This window comes from Lissotriton helveticus, chromosome 11, assembly GCF_964261635.1.
Source record: "Lissotriton helveticus chromosome 11, aLisHel1.1, whole genome shotgun sequence".
Taxonomy (NCBI): domain Eukaryota; kingdom Metazoa; phylum Chordata; class Amphibia; order Caudata; family Salamandridae; genus Lissotriton; species Lissotriton helveticus.
Genome location: NC_136072.1, coordinates 164,107,073 through 164,134,797, shown reverse-complemented (window position 1 = coordinate 164,134,797; position 27,725 = coordinate 164,107,073). Strand labels below are relative to the sequence as shown.

Genomic DNA, 27,725 nt, shown 5'->3' with positions numbered 1-27,725 from the left:
CAGGGTCACAGTCTACAGGGAGATGAGCTCCGCTGACGTCCAGTGGTGAGACGACTACCGCTGACATCCGACGGTGAGACAGGTCGTTTTGTTCCAATTCTTGTGATGAGTCATGGATTATCCAGTATTAGGGGTGTCTTTCATAGATTCACATGCCTGAATCATTCCCCGTCGTCGAGACGGGAGCCTCCGGTACATAGAAAAGTAATGTCCTATAGACATACATAGAGAAAAATAGGCCTAAGGGCCTCACCTTAGTAGCCTATCCTTGCCCTTATGTAAAAAGGACCAAACTATTAGAGCCAGCCAATCAGCTATCACCTCCTCTAGAACCTTCCTGACAGGAGCCTCAGTCTCTCAGATTTTCTACCGCACGTTGTGCTAGGGAGTCTCCAACCTGAGTTCTCCTCAGGATCTCTTCAAAACCAACTTGTTCACTTTTAAAAGTGAGTTCTTTCTCCAAAAATCTCGAACAGGATTACTTCAAACCACTTATCATTGGAGTAAGTGATTTATTTCTTCAAAATTCTGGCATGTCTGAATCCCAGAAGAAAGCCCTTTTCAGGGCCTGCTCTTCATGTGGAGAGAAAAGGCTACATGTGGAAGACAAGCATGACCTATGCTTATATTGCCTTTATCCTGACCACATACCTAAAGACTGTAAGATATGTAGGTCTTTCCCTAACAAGACCTTGAGGGACAGAGAAGGTCGCCTGCTCATCTGGCTGGACAGGCTTAAAAAGAGGGAAAATGTGGATTCCTCCGAGGGAAGCTTTTCAATGACCTCAGAAGTCTCCCTGAAGAGGCCAAGGGTGGAGTCCCCTGGCCCCTCAGACACTCCTCCTATGAAGGTACAAAAGAAGTCTTCAGAGGCAAGATCGACAAAATCTTCAGTGTCTGAAAAGGGCTCTCAGGCTTTTAAGAAGCCTACGCAGTCGTCCAGTAAGCTTGCGACATCCTCCTCGACGCAAAAAAGAGTTGTGGCGCCAGTTTCCGTCTCCACAGCGACGACGACTGTGTCGACGACGACAGCGTCGTCGGTTTTCTCATCGACGACGACCACTCCTTCATCGTCGTCAGCTGGTAAACCTATTCCATCTATAATACTGCTGAAGACTGCCCCGTCAACGACGACATCGTCGATGAAGAGTCCACCGTCCACGGGAGGGTTGACGACGAAGACGTCGACGAGGAATGAATCGTCGACGAGCGCATCGTCGACGAAGGCATCGTCGACGAAGAAAGTATCGTCTACGGAGGCACCGTCGTCGAAGGTCATGCCATCGACGAGGGTACCGTCGACGGGAGAATCGTCGTCTGAATTAGTCATTACTGAACCGTGGAAGAAATCCAAGCTGATAGAAACGTCGTCTTTGACCCTACCACCGTCGACAACACCAGGGACGACGGCAGGGGCTACTGCAAAAGGTCCTGTGTCTGGCAAACTGACCAAGAAGCAGATTACGCCAGAAACCACGTCACCAAGTAAGGTACAAAGTCATTTGCCCACGGAGATTCTCCAGAGTGAAGAATCTGAAGAAGAACTCCTGGATCAGGCTACTTCCATTTCAGACCTTCACGTGAAATGTCAGAGCACGGACGAAGAACAGGATGAGATGAGCTACCAGGAACACTCTTTCCAAGCTCATGTTCGTACAGAGGTCATCCCGATGGTATGCCTTCCCGCTTCAATTGTGAATGACCTTAAATACCTTATCCAGGACTACAAACAGCGTTTCCCGGAAACACCGACAACTGAGACAGGGGGCCCGACGCCTGCTACAAATACACCAGCGGCAGCCCCAAGACAGACACGGCCAACTACTCAGGTCCGCCATGAGAAAGTGCCACCTCAGGTGATAGAATCATCAGATGAGGAGGCTGAGGAAATGGAAGAGGGGGAAGTCCAAGAGGATCAGACGGATCACGAAGAGGACGAAGAGTATGTGGCATCTTCCCCAGCTTCACCCCAACCGCGCCAGTCAGATTCACCGCCAGTGGACATTGGCGGTTTCCATAGAATAGTGGAAAGAGCAGCGAAGCGATTTCATATGGAGATGGAATCAACTGAGACCGAGTGCTTCTTATATGACTTTAAGGAGCAAACAAAGAAGATAACGAAGTCTATCCCAATAATAGACTTTCTCTGGGACCAGGGAAACAAACTGATGATGACGCCGGCCTCTATACCTGCGGTGGTTCCACGCCTGGATAAAAAATACAAGGCTCCAACCACAGCGGCAGCTTGCCTTAATGGGCACCCGAAACCGGATTCAGTTGTAACCCAGGCGGCCCAAAATAATTCTCGCAACCCTTCCTCTCCTCTGTCAGCCCCACCGGACAAGGAAGGAAGGAAGGAAGGAAGGAAGGAAGTTGGACACCATCAGTAAACGGTTTACAACGACATCGGCCATGACCATCAAGGTGGCCAACTCCATAGCCCTGTTGGGGCGTTATAACCGCCAGCTTTGGGAAGATATAGTCCCATATATAGCGGAACTGCCAGATACAGTTCAGGAGGAGGTCAAGGCACTGCTTACGGAGGGTCAAACCTCGGCAGCTGAGATCATTGATTGTGCCATAGATGTAGCCATGACGGGCTTTCGACAACTAGCTGGGGCAGCAGTCCTGCGCCGTCAGGGATGGCTTAAGGCAACATCATTCAGACAAGAGGTGCAGACGAAGGTGCTGGACATGCCCTTCGATGGCCAACACCTTTTCGGAGACAAAATTGACGAGGCGCTCCAAACAATCAAAAAAGACACTGATACTGCTAGAGCACTTGGTACTTTGCAGGCAAGGAACCAGTCCTTTTGAGGTAACAAATCCAGGGGCCAGTCCTCCTACAGGGGATCCTTTCAAAATAGGTCCTCGTATTCCTATCAGAATAAATCCCAGTACCAACAGAAGCAGCAACAAGGTCGTCAGACTTCTTACGGGAGATCAAACTTCAGGGGCAAAAACCAGAGGAGGGGCACTGGCGGACGCCAGTGACCAATTACTCCAGCCAGTCCAGCAACTATATCCCTCATTAAAGATTGGAGGAAAATTGACCCATTTCCTAGACAATTGGCATCTCATCACCACAGATCGGTGGGTACTCCAGTTAATAAGATTCGGCCATTCCCTGGAATTCATCACCATCCCACCTGCAACACCTCCCCGCAGGCTTCCGCACAAACATCTACGACTGCTGCTCCAGGAAATATCTGCGATGTTGAAGAAAGGAGCGATCGAGGGAGTTCCATCGTCTCAAAGAGGAAGGGGATTCAATTCCCGCTTCTTTCTTATACGCAAGAAGGAGAAAAAGTGGAGGCCCATACTAGACCTCACGGCACTCAACTCTTTCCTGAAGAGTCAGTCGTTCAGGATGGTGACGATCCAAGAAATATTAGGCATGCTGGAAAAAGGAGATTTTATGACATCTTTGGATCTCCAGGATGCCTACTACCACATCCCGATACTCAAGGGGCACAGAAAATTCCTGAGGTTCGAGGTGGCAGGACAGCACTACCAATTCAAAGTCCTACCCTTTGGCCTCAAATCCGCACCGCGGATTTTCACCAAGTGCCTTTCACCTGTGGCAGCTTTTCTGCGTCAAATGGGTCACCAGGTCTTCCCCTACCTCGACGACTGGCTGGTAAAAGCACCTTCAGCTGCAGGCGCTACCGAATCCTCCAACGCCTGCACCAATCTCTTTCAGCAGCTAGGATTGACTCTCAATCCCGAGAAATCCTGCATGACCCCAACAAGGAACATCACCTTCCTTGGGGCGACCTTGAACACAGAATGCGCAAGAGCATTTCCTTCAAAGGAAAGGAAACACAAGATAATATCTCTGGCCACGGCTGTGGCATCAAGGAAGTCCCTAAGAGTTCGAACTTACAAATCACTCCTGGGCATGATGTCTTCTTGTATACTCCTCATCCCGCACTGCAGACTCAGGATGCGCCCATTGCAAGAAGCCCTCACAAACTAATGGACACAGAGTACAGGTTCTTTCGAAGACATAGTGAAGATAACACCACAAATGTCCAAGAGCCTGGAATGGTGGAAAAATCACAAGAATCTGTCTATAGGACTACCATTCCTACTTCCAGCAGCACCTCTGGTGATCACCACGGATGCATCCCTGGAAGGCTGGGGAGCTGTTCTCCAGGACCTCCAAATAAGCGGCAAATGGACAAATCAGGAGAAGCAACTCCATATAAATCTTCTAGAACTGAGGGCTGTGTATCTGGCACTGCAAGCCTTTTTACCACGCATCCAGAACTCCCAGGTGCTCATCAGAACGGACAACACCACGACGATGCACTATCTCAACAAACAGGGAGGAACGCGTTCGCAAAAGATCTGGAACTGGCTTGTACTCCATGGGATCACGCTCAAAGCGGACTATGTCCCGGGCAAGGACAACACCATTGCGGACGCCCTAAGCAGACAGAAATCCCTCTCCCACGAATGGGAGCTCGACGAGAGTACGCTGGATCACATATTCTCAGAATGGGGAGTCCCAGGAATCGACCTGTTTGCCACCAAGGAGAACGCCAAATGCCCAAACTATGCAAGCTGGCGTCCCCAACCAAGGTCACTCGGAAATGCTCTTTCCATCGGTTGGTTCAGCGTATTTGCGTACGCTTTTCCACCATTTCCGATGATTCCCAGGGTTCTCAGGAAGATGAAGGCGGAGCCTTGTACCCTGATCCTAATTTCCCCGTTCTGGCCGAGGCAGCACTGGTTCTCGGATCTTCATCGCCTCTCCATCAGGACACCGATTCGTCTGAAGCAGCACCCGAACCTGCTGACAATGTCCAACGGGCAGGTGCAGCACCCGACCCTGCAATCGCTCAGGTTATCGGCCTGGCTCCTGAGCACAGAGAGTTCTGTCATCTAAACATCCTGCAGGAATGCAGGGACGTGCTGGCAAAAGCAAGAGCGGACAGTACCAACAAGACGTACTCTCTAAAATGGAAACGATTCTGCATATGGTGTTTAGAGAAAGGCCTGAGACCACTCCATATCACACCCGAACAGATATTGCCATATCTACTGCACTTGGCACAGTCAGGATTGGCGCACGCATCTATAAAGGTGCATTTGGCATCCATTTCACGATTCACCAGGACTTACAAGGGACCGTCTCTTTGGTCCAATAGACTTATCAAGCAGTTCCTAAAGGGACTATATAGATCCTTCCCAAGACCTAGAAGGGTCCCACCGACATGGCACCTCAATTTAGTCCTCACCCAACTCATGAAGCACCCTTTTGAGCCCATTCATAGAGCACCCATCAAGTACATCTCATGGAAGATGGCTCTGCTACTCGCTCTAACGTCTGCCAGGAGAGTCAGCGAGCTACAGGCTCTATCCATTCAGGAACCCTTCATGCAGTTCAAACAGGACAGGGTGGTGCTGAGGACGAATCCCAAGTTCATACCGAAAGTGCCTTCAGACTTTCACCTTAATGAACCGGTGGTTCTACGTTCCTTCTTTGCAAACCCTACCACCGCAGCAGAAAGAACGCTGCACTCCTTGGACCTCAAAAGGTGTATAAAGTTTTACATAGACAAGACAAAGAGCTTCAGGAAGTCATCACAGCTATTTGTGGCCTACAGTAGGCCAAGGATGGGTATGCCTCTAACGAAACAGAGCATCTCCAGGTGGATCTCCTCAGCGATAGCATTCTGCCATGACAGGGCCGGACGGCCTTTGAGTGCTAATGTTCAAGCGCATTCCACCAGAGCAATGTCCACATCAGCAGCGCTGTTCGCTGGAGTGCCGATTTTGGACATATGTAGAGCGGCGACGTGGAAGTCACCGCACACCTTCTCCAGACACTACTGCCTGGATGCTGAACTTATGCAGGATGCAGCAGTGGGCCAGGCGGTGCTTCGCCATCTATTCCAGTGAGGTGAGCCTTCCGACATCCCGCCATCCTGGTATGCACATCTCTTGCTGTTATGATATATTGATGTATGCTAATGTTTCAAAGTCGCAGGATAATAGGTGTATTATCTAAAATGACTATATAGCATGATTACATCAGAAATGTGCATAATATATTGCGGACTACTCTGATTCAGGCATGTGAATCTATGAAAGACACCCCTAATACTGGATAAGAAATGCGTTACTTACCTGTAACAGCAGTTATCCAGTATTGGTGTCTTTCATAGATTCACATGCAACCCTCCCGCCTCCCCTGGAAGGACTCACGTTCTCTCTAACTATATTACGCCTACCTAGCTTGGTGCGTACGAAAATCTGAGAGACTGAGGCTCCTGTCAGGAAGGTTCTAGAGGGAGGTGATAGCTGATTGGCTGGCTCTAATAGTTTGGTCCTTTTTACAAAAGGACAAGGATAGGCTACTAAGGTGAGGCCCTTAGGCCTATTTTTCTCTATGTATGTCTATAGGACATTACTTTTCTATGTACCGGAGGCTCCCGTCTCGACGACGGGGAATGATTCAGGCATGTGAATCTATGAAAGACACCAATACTGGATAACTGCTGTTACAGGTAAGTAACGCGTTTCTTATTGTCTAGGAAAAAGCATGCCGCAGCGGGTGATCAGTGCTTGCGGTGCCGACAGCAGGTGATTGACTGGAGACGATGCCATTTGCCAGCTTGCAAGGGTGCTGTGGAGCATCTAATGAATGATGAGGATACGTTCGCAACCCTCGATAGTCGCCCGTGTACATCTATGACTTACGGCACCAGGATTGCTTCACCACATTCCTGCTTTCACACAAATGACCATATTTGTAAACAAGTTGGCAAACGGCACAGGTTTAAACAAGCTCGTGGGGAGGAAGGGTCTGAGGACAACGCTCCACTGTCGCAAATGGTGCGTGTGCAGGGAAAAAAAGCAAAAGCGAAAGAGCTGCGCCTTGTGTGTAACCTGACACACGAGAAATGCAGCTGGCACACGCCCCTGCTCTCTCCCGCAAGGCAAAGGCTGAGAGAGTGACTATTTGTTAACAAGCATTGGCCACATGGCCGTGAAAGTGACGCAGCCGCGAAAGTGATCGCGATCGCATGTCGGCTGCGCGCGTGCACGCAAGTTTGAGGCCACCAAAAGCCTGTGGTGGCACTTTCAAAAGCCGCTTACTAAATGTCGCCAGAGCAGCGCATGCGCTGGCTCAGCAAGACCTAAAAAAGCAGCTACAGAGGTTTTTTTTTGTTTAGTAAACTTTGCAGAAATTTGTAAGGCCATTGCTTGGTCCACACCACACACTGTTGCTGAACACTACTGTGTGGATGTTCTAATAAGACAGCAAGCCCAAGAAGGACAACTGTCATAGGCCCGCTTTTTAATTTTTCTGCAACATCCCTTGGCCAACCACAACCTTACAGGGGAAACTGCTTTCTAGTCTATGCAAGCTTGTGTATCTACAGCTACACATGGCCCAAACTGAATATGTGACGTACCCGGTATACATCTATTTGTGGCTTTTAGTGCTGTAGATTCACATTGTCCTCCCGCCTCCCCAGAAGCCCTTGGTTGTTGCAAACAACACACCCACCAGATTTCTTTTCTTATTACATGAACGTGCTTCACTTTACTCTTCATCCTACACCTGCTGGGCGTGAAAACAATCTGAAGATCGATCCGATGTTCATGTGCCATACTGCCTAAGGGAGGAGTCGCTACACCTTGTGACTTTAAAGATTGTACACATCCGAGCCTAACACTAGATGGCAGGAGTATGGATAGCATGTGAATCTACAGCACTAGATGTCACAAACAGATGTATACTGGGTAAGCAACATATTCCTTTAAGTGACTCCGAACTGATTCTGGTTTCCATTATCCACCCATTATCACAACAGTTGACTATGGGCCAACATCCATATCTGATATTTCAATCAGATGCAGGGCTTCAAAGAATCAGCCAGAGGTAAAATCACCTCTTCCTCAATCCTATAGTAGGCAGTCAAATACATTCTTCTCAGGACAGCTGCAGAGAGGTCTTTATTCATTGGCTTTTTCCAGGATGCTTTGAAGTGCCAATGAGCCAAACATTGGTTTTCGAATCTGCAACTAGCATGCACTTAGTAACTGATCCTTATCCAATTCCTAAAAGTTATTACACTCTACACAATCACTTTTACATCAGTACCATAAAGTTCCAGTTCACTAAAATCTTGGTAGCCTCTTGCAAATAAATGTCCAGCAAGGCAGGGAGCAGTTTAGTTCAGCCCAGTCTACGGTAGAGGAATTTATGTACCCCATCTGAAGGCACAGTCCTAATATGTCTCACAGATCATTGTATACAGAGCCGGAAGAGAACCCCTTCATGAAAGAAGCTGGGTGATAACAAGGCTATTGCAAATGTCCTGCTATTGCCACTAGAGTGAACTCCTTCCTTCCTTCCTGATTGTATGGGTTCTTTTTGAAGGAGTCTGACTTGGGGATAATTGGTGCATGTTTATGAAAATGTGTGAAGTGTGGCATGCTCCCACTCACAAGTGTAATTATTGGCCATTTTCATGAGCAGGCGTAGTCCTAGTATATTTTATATCTCAAAAGTAACACCACTAAAAGAGTAAACAGAGATGTAATTGTAGATTTTATTTTTCATGGGAAGGGGTGTGTGTGTTTTGCAGCCATTATTCCTGAAACCTAAACCAGAATTAATGTATTTCTATTCTCATGATTCATTAGCTAGTCTGTAGTATACAGATTTCGAGCAGATCAGAAATAATTTCCACAATAGTGTCCTCTAAATGTCCAAATTTATTTATTTATTTATTAAAATCTTAAACTTTCCTAACTTAATGAACAAAGTGGTACAAAAGGGGGTGGTGATGATGGACAGAGCATCTGAACCAATCAAACACTCACACTCAGTCAACAGATCTGGGTTAAATCCATCACCGTTCTTTAGCCCACTCTGCCACCCCAGTTCAGACATGGCCATATGCAAATCAGTCTGACCCTGTGCCTCATGGGAACAGTCCAGCACGAACTGACAAGCCATGCCTTTCCCTGGACCGGAAACAAGCTTCCGAGGACCGGTTTCTGGCATTTTAGCCGTCTTCAGCCCGCATGAACAGCATGGCTACTGGGATAGACTGGTTGGAAGTAAATCTGTTTTATGCTTATCTTAACAATGAAAAAGACATTCATACTTTTATTATCACTTTCTAAGATGTTATAATTGTTTCCTGATTTTTTTTCCTCCACTTTAAATTTGTATGGTCATCTCACCCTCACACCTTTTTTTGAATAATTGTACCTAATTTTGTGTATGTAAATGTAATTGAAATGGCGTTAGCAAGTCTGTGGGTATACACAATTTCTCTACGTTTGGCTAGCTCAATTACAGCCAGAATAGCAGATCCTAATTATCTAGTCCCATTCTATGCCTTTGTTTAGTGGTTTCAGGCCTCTCAACAAATAGTTGGTGTCTTTAATAGGAAGCCACGCCATTCTGCCATAACGTAGGCCCAATCCACGTTTGTGCTGCAGTGGACACTCGCCTCTGAGAGGCCAACTTAAGTGCAATATAAGTGGCCTTTTCCTAACAATTGCAATAGGAAAGATATCATGTTGTGTTAACCCGTAACAGAGTTGTGTAAATTTAAAGGGGTGGTTGACGTACATTTGAAATGCAGTGAAGATAATGTTTCTTGTCCAATTGAAAGCACCGTTGTTCAACAATTATTCCAACATTTTTATTCCAGCGATCTTTTAGTTTTGAAGAGAATGCTGACATCAGCTGTAGGTGTCTTGTAGAATGAATTTCGTTTTATTATTACTTTTGAGTGTTATTTTGTGTCCATTTTTTTTGACGAACCATGTAAAAGAAAAACAATAATAACCAAAAGGTCATTTTGTGCTTGGAATGCTCTAAAGTACTTTGATAAGGTTTGGTCCTTCGTGTAGGTTGGGGGTTGATTTGTAATGCATGGTAACATGCAATCCATGTAAAAAGAAAATCTGTATATTTTATATTCCAACCATGTTAAAACATCTAAAAAGAATATAGTGTACCTGTTCAACTTAATGAATTCTAATGTTTGCGTTGCAACCTTGAGTCGCTTACAGAACCAACAAAGAGCACAATGAGCAAAATTAAAGCTCTTATTTTAACAATAAAATATAATTTGCTTTTCAGCACTTCTGAAGGTTTTTCCTGAAAATCTGGATTCCCATTTTGTGCACATTGTTGCTAGCTTCATGTTAATTTCCTCTTCCATTCACCTTGCTTCCTATCCATTACATTTCTTACACGTTCTTTTCTCTGTTTTCTTAAAATAAATTCGGACTGCTTTTACATTTCACTTCTTTTCTCTGCCCTTTCTACTTCATTAATAGTAATGGTAGATGCATTTTCTTAATCAGAAATGATGCTATTCATTTAAGCTGCTGTTCAGTTTAGTTTCTACTGTGTCAGGTTTTTTATTTTAAACAAATCAATTTTCCTTTTTTCTATTTAGCAATATATTATGTTACATGATATGGTAGCTGCTCACAGTATTGTGAGAGTCTCCGTCTGCAGAACAGAGGATGGTAAGTTACAATGCAATGCTTAAAACCTTTCAAAATGTTCTGTAAATTATAGCATGTTCTACTTCTCTTATCTTGTATCAGCTTTTAGTTATTTGTGTATGAACTGGCAGAGGTGTGGAGCTTTTTTCATCTGATGCCCAGGAGATATTGTTTGGGGTCCAAAAACACGTCTTTATATTTATTTATTCCTGTGGATGAGTAAGCTTAACCCCGTGCAATTCACACTCTTTGGCTGGAAGTTTACATTACCACAATATAGTTGTGTGAAACAGTATTGTTTTCCACAAAGGCCAGGTTTGTATGCATATGTATAAGTTGTTCAACATTGCATATGTGATTATAATGGATACTCCTAGCTGCAGATTCCTCAGCTCTTGAATATCCCAATTGGATGTGGAAACTTCTGACATAGCTCACCTGCGCTGATAGAAGGCAGGGTCTTCAACTAATCACATGGGGTAAAGCTGTTGCAATGTCAGAGCAGCTATATAAAGCCCATCTGGTGCCCTGGTATTATTCATTTTTTTCCACACCTTTAGAAGCGGGTCCAGAGCTTCCCTCCTCAGGCTTGAGGTAAATGTTTGCTCTCTAAAAGTCTTTTTTGTGGAAACTGCTCCAGGGCGTTAAGGCTATGTCTCCCACCGCATAAAAAAAGCAAGGTTTAAACCCTGTTGCAAGTGGGACTATCGGATGCCAATCACTGACATCTGTTTTTGGTGCCTGGGTTGTTTCCCATGGCTCCAGATCATGAGACCAGTGTGTTAGCATGAATCCCAAGACAATCAAACAAATCAGCTCCAACTCTTTTTGACTAATGCCTTGGATGCCTTGGATGATTGTTGGGCTCAAATGCGGTCGAGGTGAAAGGAGGACAGACACTTAGCGCTGGTAGCTCGCTGAGCAGGCTCACTGAATTAATGGCAACTAGAAAAACAGGCTTAATAATTAATAACCTCAACTGGCAAGTGTGAGTGGGCTTTAACAAACATGGAAAAAGTCAAAACCAAATTAAGATCCTATGAAAAATGGAGTAGGAGGAAAAGTCTTTGCCAGAACTTTAAAGAACGCATAACAATGAGCGACTTAAAATAGGGATGGGTGGTCTTCAAGGCTGACAAAGCTGCTAGGTATCCTATGCCAGTCCCAATAGCTCAACTATACTGAACTATTGATAATGCAAACCTGAGGACGTTGGACAAATGGGCCTTTAAGGTATCCACATTGTTCTCAGCTTACCAAGCAACAAAACTGTCAACATTCCAGAGAACACAGTCTTAGTGGTATGACGGGGAAGCAGACAGAGTGATATATACTGCCTCTGCACTGTGGTGGTCTGTCGAAATCTGGATGGATGTACTGCAAAGGGAAGGGAGAAAGGCCTTGAGCGCCAGCCAAACTGATTACAGTTAGAGCAGATTCATCTGTAGTACCTCCTTCTCTTATGATCTCACCCACACAAGGGTAGATGCATCCATCACCCCTGTGGCCATGGGTGGAGGAGAACTGCTTTCAGAGTAAAAAAACACTTGAGGAAAGGACACCACCTTGCACTTTAATTTGTGCAGGTAAGTCCTAGAGTCTCCGGTGTGGGATCAGATGAAGACCACTGTAGCTCTTTGGATCCAGGAAGTGCGAAGAGTAGCACATCCTCTCTAATTTCTTGCTCTGGCACCAACTACACTGCTCCCTTTTGCAGCAGGGGTGCGGTCTGTACTACATCCATTGGAGAGGCCCCGAAACTTTAGAAACTGTCGAAAGTCCTTTGCCGGAGGCTGAAGCTCTCGAGAGTGGGCCATAGTCTTCCCAGATTTAAAAGCATACCAATAGGCATCTGCCTGGTCTCCAAAGAGATGTCCCATGTTAACTGCCATGTCCATGAGTATGGCCTGAACATTGCAGAGAAGCCTGTAGAGGTGAATGAGGAGTGATGAAACGGCCATTGACCCATTGCTCTGTACATCGGGTCGCCTGTGCCCAGACCCACTCAGATGACATCTGCGGAGTGATCTACAAGTGATTAGGGATGTTTGGGACAATCACTGCTACCATGTCCTACAAAGGATGGGCTTAGCTGCTAAGTAGGCAGATGGCTTGATTGATCCTAAAGCAGGGCTACACATCGAGAACACTTTCTTCATCACCTCTTCCACTTCTTTGGACTTCTGTAAGGTGGGTAGATAGAAAAGGATTCTGGGTTGAGTTTGGTGGAGGACGATGCTCGTACTCAAAGACTCCAGCAAATGGTGGATCAAAACTAATGCTGGGTCCCTGTTGCTGGTCTGCAGTGCCTAGCCACATTATGGTTCACCGCTGGGGCTGTGGTCTGCCTCAACCGCCATCTTTCTAGGAGGGCCTCATTAAAACTGCAGTAATGGCTCAGCTGAGGCAGTGGTGGACTGGAGAACACCAGTGAGGATTATGGATCTGAGTTCTACAGAAGGGTGGGGGGCAACTCAAGCACCTTCGCAGCCTTTTTAAGAACTGTGTGGAACTCCGTTATTTTTATTGGAGCAGGTCCTGAGGTGGATCAATATCTATGTATAGTGAGGTATCAAGCCCACTAGCATTCTGCAGAGCAGGAAAAACGACTGACTCCGATATGAGAAGAGGGAGGAAATAAAATAAAAGCTACTGACTTGATGACATCTGTGTCATGATACCCCTTTGAAAGCTGCAGGGAATCAGAGCCTATTCTACAAACATTGTCCATGGTGTTTTAGTGACATTGACTTGTACCAGCAAGATCCTCCCTGCACTTCGAGCTCAAGAAGCCTCTTATCCTCCCTCCTGCATTGTAGTGTCTTGACTGGGCCCAATGGAATCATGGATGGCACCAAATGAGGCCCTCGTTAAACTATGAGGACGCTCTGAGCTGTGGGAGGACTCGTCCGCAAGAACACCAAGCAGAACTCTGAACTGTCCTAAGGGGCGCAACAACACTCCAGAGAAATTCAAAACCCACCAAAACCTTTCCACCATCGCTTGGAGGAAAAGGTCTCAGTTAGTCCCTGATATCGGTGCCACCGAGGGCGTGCGTGGTGGAGGTGGCAACGGAGCCAGCATCAAGAGCTCAGAAGTGGCCTTCAGAGCAGGAATATTCTGCATTAGTTCAAGCTCGTGCCAGAAGAAACCTGTGTGGTTGTAAATAACCCTTCGACCTCCATCGTCTCCTAGTGGAATCCCAGTGCTTCCTCTTTTTGTTTTTCCTTCTTTCATCCTTGGCGGAATTGGACAATGGAATGGTTTTTCCCCAACAAGTTAATCCTTCGAATCCATGCTGCTTTCCTAACCAAGGTTGTGACCCCCATTCTATCTGGGTCAGTCAATCACCCTTCAATCCTTTTACCCCTCTCCTCCGACATCTACTCAGAGGGTGAAAAATCGCAGGTCACAAGAAAAAATACTTTCCTTCAAAAACTGTCTTGTTAGTGGATACTTTCTCCACCTTTAGGTTGCACACCAATAGCCTCCTCCCAATCTTGAAGGATAGTCGTAGGCTATTTCATAAGGTCCTAATGTTTTTAGACTGTACATAGACGCCTTAAGAAGGTTCGTGGTATTTATTACACTACACCATTCCGTTGCAAATGCCACTCTCATTCTACCATCTTGTTGCCATGGAAGAAAATGGAGGAGAAACAGAGAAACGGGGAGAGGGAAGGTGCTTTATGGCTCCACTGATGTCACCATGGCATTGCTACCGGCGCTTATGTGCAGCAGGAAGAACTATTGTCAAGGAAAAAAATACATAAGGAGTCCAGTTGCAGCCTGCACCGGGGCGATTTTCAAAAGGTGAGGAATCTGTAGCTAGATAGAGTATGTTACGTACATATCTAACTTTTTTTATATGACTGGTGTACGTGGAGGGTATCCTGTTCATAAGTGGCGGAAAATGCTGTAGGACTTGCAGTATATAGATTCTAATGCGCGAGGTTACACGATCAATTAAGTATGCATGCTATTTACCTCCGTTCTTGAGTTGCATCAGTGCTTAAGATTTTAAATATTTTCATTGATTTCACTTAAGTAGATGTTCCATACCAAAATCATTGTCGCAGATATTTTTCTGCATTGCCAATAGATTAAGAAAACAAAATCCTTCTTATAGTTTTTCATACCCTTATGTGCACAACATCTGAAATAAATGTTATGCATTGTAGTTTAATCTTAATTTGCAATTGAATAACGCCATCATAATTTGGAGTTCGCTGTATTTTATATTTTATTATACACCTTTTCTTCTTTTGAAGTGTCTCTGAACTTCATTCGAGCACTGGGTTAATCATTCAGATTCGGAAGAGATGTTTTGCAATACCTTTCCTCAATTGTTGATGATTCACTCCACAGAACAGGTTTCTTTTGTACTGTTCTTTGTGTCTGATAACGTTCAGTTACAAATTATATACCATCTTTTTATCACACAGAGGTTGAAGAGATCCTCTCTACAGATCTGGTACCAGGTGATCTCATTATAATCCCAGCAAATGGAACCATAATGCCCTGTGATGCTGTCCTCATCAGTGGAACTTGTATTGTAAATGAAAGTATGCTAACAGGTACAGTAATGACATGTTCTTCAGCATAACATGACCATTTCTTAGTGTCCTTCTCGGAGTGTATTCTTACTGAAATTATGCCTTTGACTGAGCTGGTGGGGAATTTGCTTTTTGAATACTAAAAGCGAGCTTGCAAACAGGAAATTCAGATTTTGATCGCTGACAATATTTCATCTGGATTGTGCTGTCTGCATTTAACATGGGTTTTGTGCCATCCATCCTTTTAATGTTTGTTATTTCTAACTAAGGTGAAAGTGTTCCAGTAACAAAGACAAATTTGCCGAACCCTTCTAACGAATCCAAAGCGGAAGAAGATGAAGTATACAACCCGGAAGTTCATAAACGGCACACTTTGTTTTGTGGAACAAATGTCATTCAGACCCGCTTTTATACTGGAGAACTTGTCAAGGCGCTCGTTGTGAGAACAGGTAGCACAGTTTATTTCTCAATTGAAAATGTTTGCCCTTTTGCATTTTAATAATTAATATTCGAGATAATTGTAAACAGTTGCCATAGAAGAGGCTCAGGGAGTGTGCTGTATTATTTGTTAATTTGATGAGGAAAAATAGTCCACGATTCCCTTGGTGACTACCACAGAATCTACCATCACTGGCTGGAATCCTCATCAAGAGACGGCACTAAAAACATTCTCTAATTAAAAATATACGGAGTGTATGACACACAACACAAGTCTCTATTGAAAGTTTGTTTAGTGTGTCAATTATGTAAAATGTGCACAGAGTACTAAGGGGTAAACAAAAGTAGTTGTAAAGTTAATGTAGTACAGTGTTAAGAATTATTGAACATTTATTAATATATTCAGACCAGGTAGAGCCATCCATTGAGATTTTCATTCATTGTAACAATCTTATTGAAATAGAAAACATCTGGTTCGAGGCAAGTATGCTTGCTGTAAATACACATGCTTTTCATACTCCTGCCATCTAGTGTTGGGTCTGGATGTCTGCAAGTTGTTTTTCTGCGAAGAAGTCTTTCCAGTTACGAGGTAAGGTGACTCCTCCTTTCGGTGATAGTGCGCATGGGCATCGTCTCCAATGTTAGATTGTTTTTTTCCGCCATCGAGTTCCGACGTATATTGCTGCGTTCCGGTTCAAAAAACGTTCTTTGTGTCCCCCTCGGTGCCCAATCCACTCTACCCTCGACTGTATTGTTCCCGTATGCGTTTCCCTGTTCTCTGCATAACAAATCGCTCACAAACTCTCCATTTTCGATTGAAAACCTGGCGGGTGGCTGTCGGGCCTAGCCGTGTCGGTCCAGCCTTCTGCCGATGGAACGGACTCCGGTCCAATTCTGTCTTCTGTGCTACGCCAAATATCTTCGCACTGACCTACATCAAGTCTGTAACATGCGCCTCTCTCTGGAGCACATGGAGGAAGACCACAACTCTTGTAAGTCGTTTCGGTCCAGGAAGACTCTACGCGTTTGTCGGGCTTGACGACGAGAGATGCAATGCCAAAGCATCCAACCCACTCTGGATATCTTCGGGGGAAAATCCGACCAAGAAGAGACTGAAGGGTCGGCCACAAAAGAAGAGTACCTCTCCGTTCCAGAGTCCGACTCAGAGCTCGAGATCCATCTAGAGTCCAAAGATGTGCCTCCGGGACAGGGTGAAAGGAGTACCGAATACCTCTTGCCCCCTAAATCCTCTTCCAAAGCTCATAAGGCTACGGCACCACCTCTGTCTTCTGGCCAAGGTCGGCACTGAGACCATGTTTCTGACGCCCCGCCTCTGCACCGAAACAAACTGTCAATCCTTCCTGTTCGGGACCGAGTCGGACGAAATTACCTTCGGATCCGAAATCATCGGGCTCCAAGGACAAATCTGGTTCGGAGGCGAAACCCTCTGCTTCGAAACACAAACATGCTTCGGGGGAATGGTTTTGAAATTTAGTTGGACTATATACCAAATGAGGCACGCCATGCATATATAGAGCATTCCAGTTCTAAGTGAACACATGGGTCAGTGTGGTCCCAAACCAGCCAGTCGTTGCTAGGCACAGTTTGACAGGACCACTAATAAAGCTTGGTGTCTGCCAGTTCATGCTCCCCTGTCATGCCGAAATAATACACGCTTCCTAAATGCAACTCAGGTTGTTTCTCTGCCCTGAAACATGATAAAAGTGATTTATGGAGTGTAGCAGTGAGTACGTTTTGAAATTTGTTCAATAAATTAGGAATAGAAATAATTTCAAACAATGGGCAGCGACCGTCAATGCTAAGAGGGAGTGAGCTCCGCGAATCTGTGGCTTACTGTGCCCTGGTAAAAAGGGGGTCTATATTTAGTTATCTGCTTTTCATTACATCAGGGCGATTTGAATGCCTGAATATTGAAAGTGGCCCACTAGTAAGTTGTCCATTGTCTCTAGTCCACTATGGTCTCCCATACTTGGTACATATATATAGATTTGTTCCCGTTTGCTGTCAATCCGGGTCCCCCCACACACACACCCCCATAGATCCGTAACATCTGTAGCCATCTGGGTACAGAGGCTTTGGGGTTCTGAATAGAGAGTTAGGCTAACATCCGCATAAAGAGATATTCGATCTTCCTGCTGTATATCCCACTTTATTCCACACATAAGTGAGTCCTGCTAGATCCAGCGAGTGGTTCTATGATAAACACACACAGAGAAGGAGTGAGGGGCTGGGGTCACCCTTATTGCAGGCCACGTTGTATATCAAAGGGGGCATATGAAACCATTGACTCTGATCTTTGCCCCTCGTTTGGTATATAGGATTTCTACATACCATTTAAAAAGCTGGCCGAAGTTCCATCAAGTGAAACATAAATGGTCAATGAACTACATCAAAGGTGTTCGTATAGTCTGTTCGTATAGTCAATCATAACTAGGGCTCAACAATTCTCTAGATTTCGTTTTTCTTAATACCAATTTGGTATCAGCTAAATTGCAAATCCCTATTCCATGGTCTCGTCGCTTTTTTGTTTACATTCACATCAGCAATCCTTCCCTGAAGCTTTCCTGATCATGCTAATTCAGAACCGATCATGTCTCGCATTTGGAACTTGTCACCACTGAAATTTATATTCCATGTAAAAGAGGCATAATTTAAATTAATCTTCTAGTGATTATTAATTTTTCTTTTAAAAAAAATCATTATTACTGTAACCCTTATGAAGCATTGGCGTAAATAGTGTAATTTATGACTGCTTAGTTTAGTCTAAAGACCTGATATAGAGTGCGGTTACCTAGGGCGACAGAGCATTATATTCTACGGCCATGACGGTATAACTGCGCACCAAATTTAGAGATGTCTGGTGCTCCAGCGGACACCTCTTACATTGGCAGGAACCACCGTCATTGTGGTTCCTGTCAATGTATTGAAAGTGTGCTGTACACCACATCAACATGATGGAGCCATATACCACACTTTCAATTTCTTTTATTATTTTCTAAAAGAAAATTCCAAAGCATTTTGCTGTTGGCTGTAAGCTCAAAATGTTTGACAATTTATTGCAAGGTCACCTTCGAGATCGGTGACCTTTGATAAATGCACTTAGTCTTATGTGGTATAATTGCTATGATGGGATTAGGCAGTTTTATTTAAGAGATTAGACTTGTTTTGATACAAACCAGCTATGTCCAGTGTACTTTAAGGAAGTCCAGACTTTCACGTTTTCTGCATAAAATACACTTACAATCCGTTAAAGTCAATGGAAATAATTTTAGCAGTGGTTAATCTAAAAATCTGGCATGGATTGTGCGCTACTGCAGCTATGTTGCACACATCTTGGATAAAGACATGTATGTGTCAACTTTGGGGAGTTTTATTGAAGAGTTTCCATCCCATCATGATTGTAGACTGCAAACACTCGCACCTTAACTATTTGTTAGAAATGTTCATACTATATGCACTTAAACAAAATATATGGACAACTGTATTATGCATACTTGGCCTGTTGATGTCGATCAGTACGCTCCCTCTGTTGCACCAGAAGGTTTGAAGGAAAAGCCTGGAACCTTTGCTCTCTGATGCTGAGGGAACAAGACCGAGCTAAGCATTTTATGATTCAGACGATCAGTCTTTTGACAATATGTCAATATGTCTTTTGACAATATGTAACTGAAGCAAGAGAAGGCAAAATGTTAGGAGATCCTCCTCCTATTTGTTATATAAAGCTGATGCTTTCAAGGCACTTTATCTGCATTTTTGGCATATCATTGTGTCTTTGAGTTGAAGCTCGCTCTTTGGAAATTAATTCTGCTACTTCTGCTTGGAGAGTGTGTGAGGATTAAGATGTTTATCCATCAAAACAAGATGGTGCTCAGAGTCCAATTTTCTTTTCTTCCAATAGACACTTGTTTTTTTTAAGAGCCTTCATCTGTTCACATTCTACAATTAGAAAGAGAGGATTTAGTTCACTGTGTCAAAAGAGGCACCCAAATGATACATGGGAACAGGAAACCAAGCTCTTGGCCAAAAGTTATGATCATGGTTCCTACACAAAGGCGAGGTGTTGAGCGTTGAAATGGAATTCTATGCTGCGTTTTAAAAAGCACCAAGGTGCCAAATATAATGGGTGCGGCTAGCCCTAAGCAGCAAGCTAGCTTTCCAGCAAACCTTAGTGTTTGGTGCTCTGGCACCCTTTGCCACTCCAGTCTCTTACACTCATTCTTTAGACACCACAGCCATTCAGGTACCAAGTTCAATTCTGCTTTAGACACCACCACAGTGGCTTCAGTTGTGGCTTTATCCAAAACCAAATCATTACAGTACCAACACCACTAGGTACTGGCCAGATGACTGTGCATACCACGCCTGAGTGCACAAAGCCTTGGTATCTTCCACAAAAGCCTCATGCGTAGCAGTGATTTTGGTGCTGGTGCCCATCATTCGCCAATAGAAAAGGTCATGAAGTGAAAGATGCTGGTGTGGTGGGCCTCAAATCCCTGTGCCAGAATCTCTCAACAGATTGGTGCTGTGAGGCATCTGAGGGTTCATACTAAGGGTAGGTTTAGAAGCACTACAGGACACGAAGATTATTCTAGCTTGACTTTTACCAAGCTGCTTTCGGAGTGTTCTTTAAACGTCATTATTCTGACTGATTAATGTTGGTTCATTTTCATAGAGTGCAGTGTCTTTTATTATGTTATGATGTCAATATCTCCTGAATATAGGTTTTTTCGTTTAAATAATAAAAAAAAAAGTAGGATGCTATTCTAAAGTGGCTTCTTTTGTATGCAAGGGGCACATCTCACTTGTATGAAATTCAGTTGTTAGTATATTTGATTTAGTAACTGCCAGTTATATTGTATTTGAATTCAATAGCGCTTCATACAGTTTCTGGAAATATAAGAGACAGATGGCACTCTAAACTATGCAGAGTGGTTGAAATTGCAGGTCACACAATTAAAATTGTAATATTTTTATTAGGTTTTAGCACTTCAAAAGGCGAGCTTGTGCGGTCCATCCTGTATCCAAAACCAACAGACTTCAAGCTGTACAGAGACGCCTACCTTTTCCTTCTCTGCCTTGTATTTGTGGCATGCATTGGATTTCTGTACACAATTGTTAACAGCATACTAAATAAGGTATGTTTTTGCCTTTTCACTTAATGTAACTGTATTCTCCTACATTGTGCCCAAGTCACCAGTCATTGACTACTAAATCTCTTCTGTTAATAAAATAGGATTGTCATTTTCCAGATTGTCAGTTTCGGAAATCCTGGGGAAGAGACACCACCATAAGACATATTTGTGTAGAGCACAAATTGCTAAGTACTTTCTTGTCTTGTACATCCTGAAGGGGCTCAGACACTCAAACGGTGCACAGAAGTTTGACGTCCTCTGCTGACACATACCTCATTGGAAAGCTGCATGATACTTTTGTAGCACAGGCACTTGCTTTAAATAGATGGCAGTGAGCCTGCTGATTTGTCATGTTGGGTTTGCAACATATAATAAGAGGTACTTTAAAATTGCAAATGTAGACAGAGATGTTTAGTGTCTAACTAAAGGTATAGGTCTGCTTGTTCTATGGGGCTCTTTGACCAGCCAAAGGAGTGGTCAGCTGGTTAGAAGGTAACCTTTTGTGATCTGCGTTTGTGTCTGTTAAAGGTCATGAGAGGGTCTCATTTTGCTGTGGGAACATCTGTGTGGGGATTTACAGTCCTTTTGTGGCTCTCTGAGGGTCTGTTATGTGTATGTGATATCTGTTGGGGTAGCTGCTACAGCTGTTAAGGGATCTGAGGGTTCAACTGGACTCTTTGAGACTGTTGGTGGCCAAGCAAGGTTCTCTTGGCACTTGCATGAGGCAGTGTTATGTAATGTTGGGTAGCTGTTTCAAACCAACAAATAATCTCTAATATCCTGCCACTTGAGTTAATTACTGGTGAAAGATCTGGGTGGCAGAGGAACAAGAATCTGTTGAAAACATTACTTTGTGATGGCTAAAGTGGTTTTCAGTGCTGCTTGTCCACCAACTGCTGTGAGCACTGAAGTCTCCTTTTTGTTTCTGAAAATCTAAAATAAGATTCTGTGAGCATTTAACTATTCACTCGCCTTGCTCTGGATATGTCACTGAAGCCAGTGTCCTGACTAAAACATATTTAGTAGTTTTTTAAATTAATTTATTTTTTAAAGAAACTGACTTATATTTTCCTTCTGCCATAGGTTCCAGCTTATATCATCATCATTGAGTCTCTTGATATCATAACCATAACAGTGCCGCCAGCCCTCCCAGCAGCGATGACTGCTGGCATTGTGTACGCACAGAGGCGATTGAAAAATATCGGCATCTTCTGTATCAGCCCTCAGAGGATCAACATCTGTGGACAGCTGAACCTAGTATGCTTCGATAAGGTCAAGAATCTTCTGATATGCATCCTTTAAGCATTGACATCTGCCTTGATGGAGATCCCAAGCCATTTATCATGTTATTCTCCTCTGTCCTCTTTTGCCATTCTGTTGGCATTCTGGTCTCTTTCTCCCTTGTTTACCAGTCTCCCCTTGCTCTCTGTAGAGCTCGCTTCCACCCACATTGTAATTCATCCTGCCTTATTTCTTCCTCCATCTATTGCCTGTGTTTTCTCCTACACTCTTTGTAACCGAGTTCTTATGTACAGCACTATACAAAGGTAGTGACCACATGACAAAGGTAAAATAAAATAAGACTACATTAATAAACCATAAGCACCAGTAACGCAAAATTAAGTTCTGAATGAACACGTAATTAAGTATTCTAAGAAAATGTAAAGGTGCTCTCTCAATGAAAAATAGGAATAAAGAGGCAGGTACCCTGTTAAAATACAACAACAACTGCTAACAACAAACAAATGACACAAACTATAATGTTACACATATTTTAGGAGGCTTTAATGGTGCTATTGAGCTACCATCGGAAGAAAAAACAAAATTCAACTGCCACGTCTTCCCAGTATTCTGAGCATGCAGACCGGATTTATTTTTTAATCAATTTGAGTGACAAATCAATGGCTGGTACATTGGAAATATGCTGATGGCCAGCGAGCCTGGATTCAGAGCGGACTTCTTGAAAAGGTAGGCCTCCGCTCCAAGTATAGAAACCTGTGCCGAAAACGCACTGTTCTGTCTCACCCTTCCATTCTTGCGCTTAGCACAAAGGGAAGTGAGGCGGGACAGAAAGAAAATGGCCAATAACTGCATGATTTCAAAATAATGCCATACAGTGATTGGTCATAATCTCCTGACCTCTCAGCCCGCACTGCTTTCTATGTGCGGGGACTAAATGCCCAGCATGTCTCCGTTTGCTCTTCAGCCAATCCAGACTCTTGCTGCTCCCTTGCGATCTGTGCTAGTAAACAGCGTGAGAGGACCACCTGCATTGGCAGGGACAGGCTAGTCATACCCTCTTTCGAAGACAGGGGGCGTCGGTTGTTGTTCCCTGGCTCATGAACATGTGCAGGTAGGAAGAGGCCTCACGTGCGCATGTCCGGCTGGACACGGAAAGGTACCTGTCCAACTTGACATGCGCAATTCAAATTCAAGACATGTCTGCTTCTCTGCTCAGCCTGTAGTCCTTAAGCCCCGCCCAAACCCTCACAGAGTGGCTGAAAACGAGCAGAGCAGCACCTGTGCAGACAAAATAAAAACCTATTCATTTTATACTTAATGCCAGTACTAGACACCGGGAAGGGGGGGCAATGCTCCCATGCCCCAGTAGAGAGACTGCCCCTGAATAACACTCCAAGGAGTGTTCTCAGCATGCAGTAGATCTCTGGGGAATGTATGATAGCGGCTAAATCATTGTTTTGTGCTACCAGAAATCAGTTCTACTTGTTGGAACATAAGGGTAGACCTATGTCTCTTCCACCACATTCTTTCCTCCTCAGGTACTGCTCTGTGCTTAGCAGTTTGTTCCAATTGCTTGCCTCGGTACGGGCACATTTTTTCCTTCTCTTACTCTTTCCATTACTCATTCTTTTTCTATCACATTCAATCATGTTTTACTTTCTTATTCTTTCTTTTTATTTTCTTATTGTCTTTTCTCCTTCTCCCTCCCTTTTCTACAGTTTTCCACCCTCGCTGTGTACAGTTGACTTTCTCAGTTCTGTTCTTGTCTCTTAACTAATTGTTAGATACTGCCTTCCAGGCTTTCTGGCCAGTTAATTTAAAAAGTGCAGACCTGTTTTGCTCAATTTATAGCAAGATGTTTGCGGTTGTGAAATGGAGTTGTTGACCACACTTTCTCCTTTCCATAGACTGGTACACTAACGGAAGATGGATTGGATCTCTGGGGCATCCAAAGAGTAGAAAATGCACAGTAAGAAAAATGATTTATTTGCAGAAAACGAAAAAATGGCTGGTGGTGTGTAGTTTTTGCAGGTGCCTAGGAAAGGTTGGCATGATAACCTACAAATATTTTGTGCTATCTCTAAGCTGAGATAATAGGTCTTTTTGCATCTTCTTTGCTCATCCACTTCAGTTAATCACACATCAATTTGTGTGTTTTCAGGGTTAAAATGCTCATTACTTTGTCTGTCATCCATTGTAGACGTCAGAAAGACAGTCTGTATACATCCGGTATAATACACAATATTATTGGCATATCAACTACACTCTAAAAAGCCTCTGACAATTTAGACTCTTATGGGCATCATTCACAATATCCTTGTACAATATAACTCCGTTTCCTATGTGTATTTTTTACCAACCTGATATTGATGATCGCAGTCTCCTTGAGACCCTCCGGGTGAGTAGTGCGCTATATAAATGCTTTGATTGATTGATTGATCCTTGTTAAATGCAATGTCTATATAAATTATCCACTTTCAGCAGAGCGCTCTATAAAACACCTCTCATTTCTTTCTTTGTTGTGCTTGCCATCCTCCGTAATCCCTACACGCTGCTAAAACAAGGAATTATGCAGTTACATAAACATGCATCAAGCAGTAGAAAGAGAAAATCCTAGGAAAGTCTTTTTAATAAAACAGACCACTTTATTAAACAAAATTACTGAAATTACACGGCATATGTTGTATTGTTAATAGTATTTTGCTGGTCTCTTAGCTATGTTTAGAAACTTGCATCAACATTAAAGAGCCCTCAATAGTATGATTCATGATGCTAATAAATTAGTCCTGAATGTGCCACTTGTTTTGTGACCCATGCTTTGTGCACCTAGGGCCACGGTCAATCAGGATTTCTTAAACCGACTGAGGGCGACTAGGTGAGGTTTAGACTAGGATTTCAAAGGTATTTTTAAAGCACAATTCTTGTCGTGGATGGTGGCAGTAACGTGCAGTAAAATGTACAAAGGATAGATATTGGAGGTGTGAAGACAGAGCTGAGAGAAGTCTACATTCAGTACAATTTCATTTGATTTTTCAATAACCTTTTGCATTGCACCTGGGAAATTGGGGGGAAGTGGAGTAGAATTAATTATGGTCACAGGGCATTCTGGCAGAAGAGTTGGGTTTCGATGTTTCTGTTGCTTGGGTTTTGCTTGAAGGTAGAACTGTGCCTTCGGAGAACAGGATGTCAGAATGTAGGGACGGAGTCTCTATATCACATCAGTACCTATAGGCCTAAATCAGACTAGCTCACAGTACTTCACTGGAACTCTTAACCTTTCCATCCAAAGTAGCAGGTGATTTCAGCAAAGTTAGAACCGTGATCCTCTAATCCGCAAGGGAACTGTGGAAACAGATCATCACTTTTTGTTTCTCACTCCTGCAAGGCACGAAGAAAGTTTCCAATAAATGTATTGAAACTATATTGGTCTATTTTGAAGCAAGTGTGCTGCGATGAGTAAACAAATACAACTAAGCAATGTAATCAACAGTAATAGCAGGCTGTATACAATGAACAACCCAACCATGGCACCTTTTATATCTATGTAGGCCTACCCTCACTATATGAGCACAGGGGTATATTAGTGATCTCTGGGATTGGCAACAGACCCCATACTTGGTGAGTGTTGTTAAGGGGTCTGCATCATAGGTCTAAACTCCGTTTACGCAAGGCTGCTGCCTCCGTTCCAGGACCATTCTCTCTGCTGAAATTCTCCTTTCTGGCCCCCAAGGGGGTGAGATAGGGTTCATATGATAAATACTGTGTTAGAAAGCTGCTGCTGTGCAACCCGTTATGCCAAAAAAGAGAGATGTTGCCTACCAGGCACAAGAAAACAGTACACTATGTTGTTCGACTGTGTATGAGTTGTACATACTGAATCCCAAGAAGTCACTGAATAACAAATAATATGTACGGCATATTTCTAAAATAATGTCACCAAAAAAAATGCATCATGTGTGGCTGTAAAAAGCAGAAGCAGCCTAAGACCGCTAATACGTGCAACTAAGGGAGAACCAAAGTGGGCCCAAGAGGGAAATCCCCACATTTCGAGGGAGAAATAGTCTGACCAAGTGCCCTTTAATCATATTCCTGAACTGCTGGGTGAAGGACAGTCTGAGAAACAATGGCAGTTCCTTTCAGAGCCGAGTAGAGGTGTACACTTGAAAGACTTGTTTACATATCTGAGTCTGGATAAGGCAGAGCTCCTGTTGATTGTAGAGTGGCAAAAAGAGAAGAGCTTGTTGGATAAGTTCTTTGGTAAGACTCAGTTTGGTTGCTGGATAGGGGGGCTGTAGAGTTCTTTCTGGATGGGAGTGATTAGGTAAGTTTTCTTCTGTTCTTTAATAAAGCAGACCTCTGCAAAGAAGTCTTCTTTCAAAAAGACGGGTGAATAGGGCATTTTGTCTGTCAGTGTGCTGCAAGAGGATTCGAGTACAGTCCCTCTGAATTGAGTTTTAATTGTATTCACGAGGTACTTTGGCCATTCATGTTGATGCATTCTTTGAACATGTGTGGCACATGAGAAAACCCAAGCATTTACTGAGGGCAAAGCTGAGGGTCATGTTCAGACGTTCATTCAAATGGTGTAATTGTTGAGAAAGGAAAGTTGCAGTTCGGTCAGGTTGAGTTGTAAGCAGACAGGGGACATACATGTTTCAATGGGGGCCAGGCCAGTTTTACGTCTCTAATGATGGATCTGAAAGTCTCCAATTTAGTGAGTTGACTTTTAGTCAAGAAGTAGGTGAACAATTCGATGACTTCATGGTTGAACTCCATGCAGGACGAAATGGTGTAGAAGTAGGCATGGTGAATGACAGTTTGGGGGCTGTTGGCAAATTGATCTACAATAGCACGCAGGCATCAAAGATGCCTGATAAGGGAGAGTGTTGTCGGGAGCCAATGCTTGGTTTATTACATTGGATTAATTGTTGTTTAAATTGAAATTTGCTTTGAGTTGTATGATGAACTGCCGGTGTGTGGCTTTGGCAGTTTTATGGCACCAGGGTCTCAGTAGGACCATTATCAACAGAGTTACCTTTTTGTGGTCCCGGAAGAAGAGTTTAAATTGTTCTGTTGGTGCATGTGGGTTATATTTCATAGCCCCACTATGTGGTTTAGATTGGCTGTTGCATGGTGACTAAAAATGGAAAAAAGATGGGGAGGAGGTGGATGTCATACTTCTGTAATGAGGGCTTGTTCGGAAAATGAGTGTTGATGTCTGATATGTGAGCTGCAAGGCCATAGACTACAAGGCCTGTTAAGCATAAGTATGTGTGATTTTTGAATGAAAACATGAGGTTGAGCTTAATAGTCTGTGTTTGAAGATTGATATATGGACAAGGTTGTGAGGGTTATAGGAATATTATTTGGACATAATATCGAGGTAGACTGGCTCACAAACTTTCCTTTGTTGTACATTTTGTAGTATTACAAAACAAACTGCTAAATGTAAGTTCTTTGCCCAACTGCAGAGTCTCTGCACACGTAAGTATACATTTTAGTAGTAAATGTGGGAGGGACAAAGAGTAGTGGGTGGGAAAAGGGGAAGACCTGCGCCTAAAGGGGATGGCATTGGGGAGGAGTACTAGGGGTTAAGGGAGGGACTTAACCCACCGATACAAGTGTGTGCCAATTGCTTTATTCTCTTTATTCTAGTGGTGGAGACATCTAACTTACACTTTTGTAGTATTTTGCACTCTGAGTTTCTGAATACTGAAAGTAGTAAACTTAATCCAAAGTGTAAACTTACTCAAAGTGTAAGTTATCTTTGTAAATCAGGCGCATAGTCTTTTATTGTTCTTTTCGAAGAACCAAAAATTTGTGTATTGCTTTATGGGTA

The 27,725-nt window shown here is 43.7% G+C and overlaps 1 protein-coding gene across 9 annotated transcripts in view; it reads left to right on the top strand.

Moving 5' to 3' along the window:
• ATP13A3 (ATPase 13A3) overlaps window positions 1-27,725 on the top strand; it is a 430,700-nt gene that overhangs the window by 184,645 nt on the left and 218,330 nt on the right. For all 9 annotated transcript variants that reach the window (XM_078666249.1, XM_078666244.1, XM_078666250.1 and 6 more), the window contains 6 exons: window positions 10,446-10,518; window positions 14,943-15,074; window positions 15,323-15,502; window positions 20,490-20,647; window positions 21,728-21,916; window positions 23,794-23,855. In XM_078666249.1, the coding sequence (XP_078522375.1) occupies window positions 10,446-10,518; window positions 14,943-15,074; window positions 15,323-15,502; window positions 20,490-20,647; window positions 21,728-21,916; window positions 23,794-23,855 (794 nt within the window). The remainder of the gene's footprint in view (window positions 1-10,445; window positions 10,519-14,942; window positions 15,075-15,322; window positions 15,503-20,489; window positions 20,648-21,727; window positions 21,917-23,793; window positions 23,856-27,725) is intronic.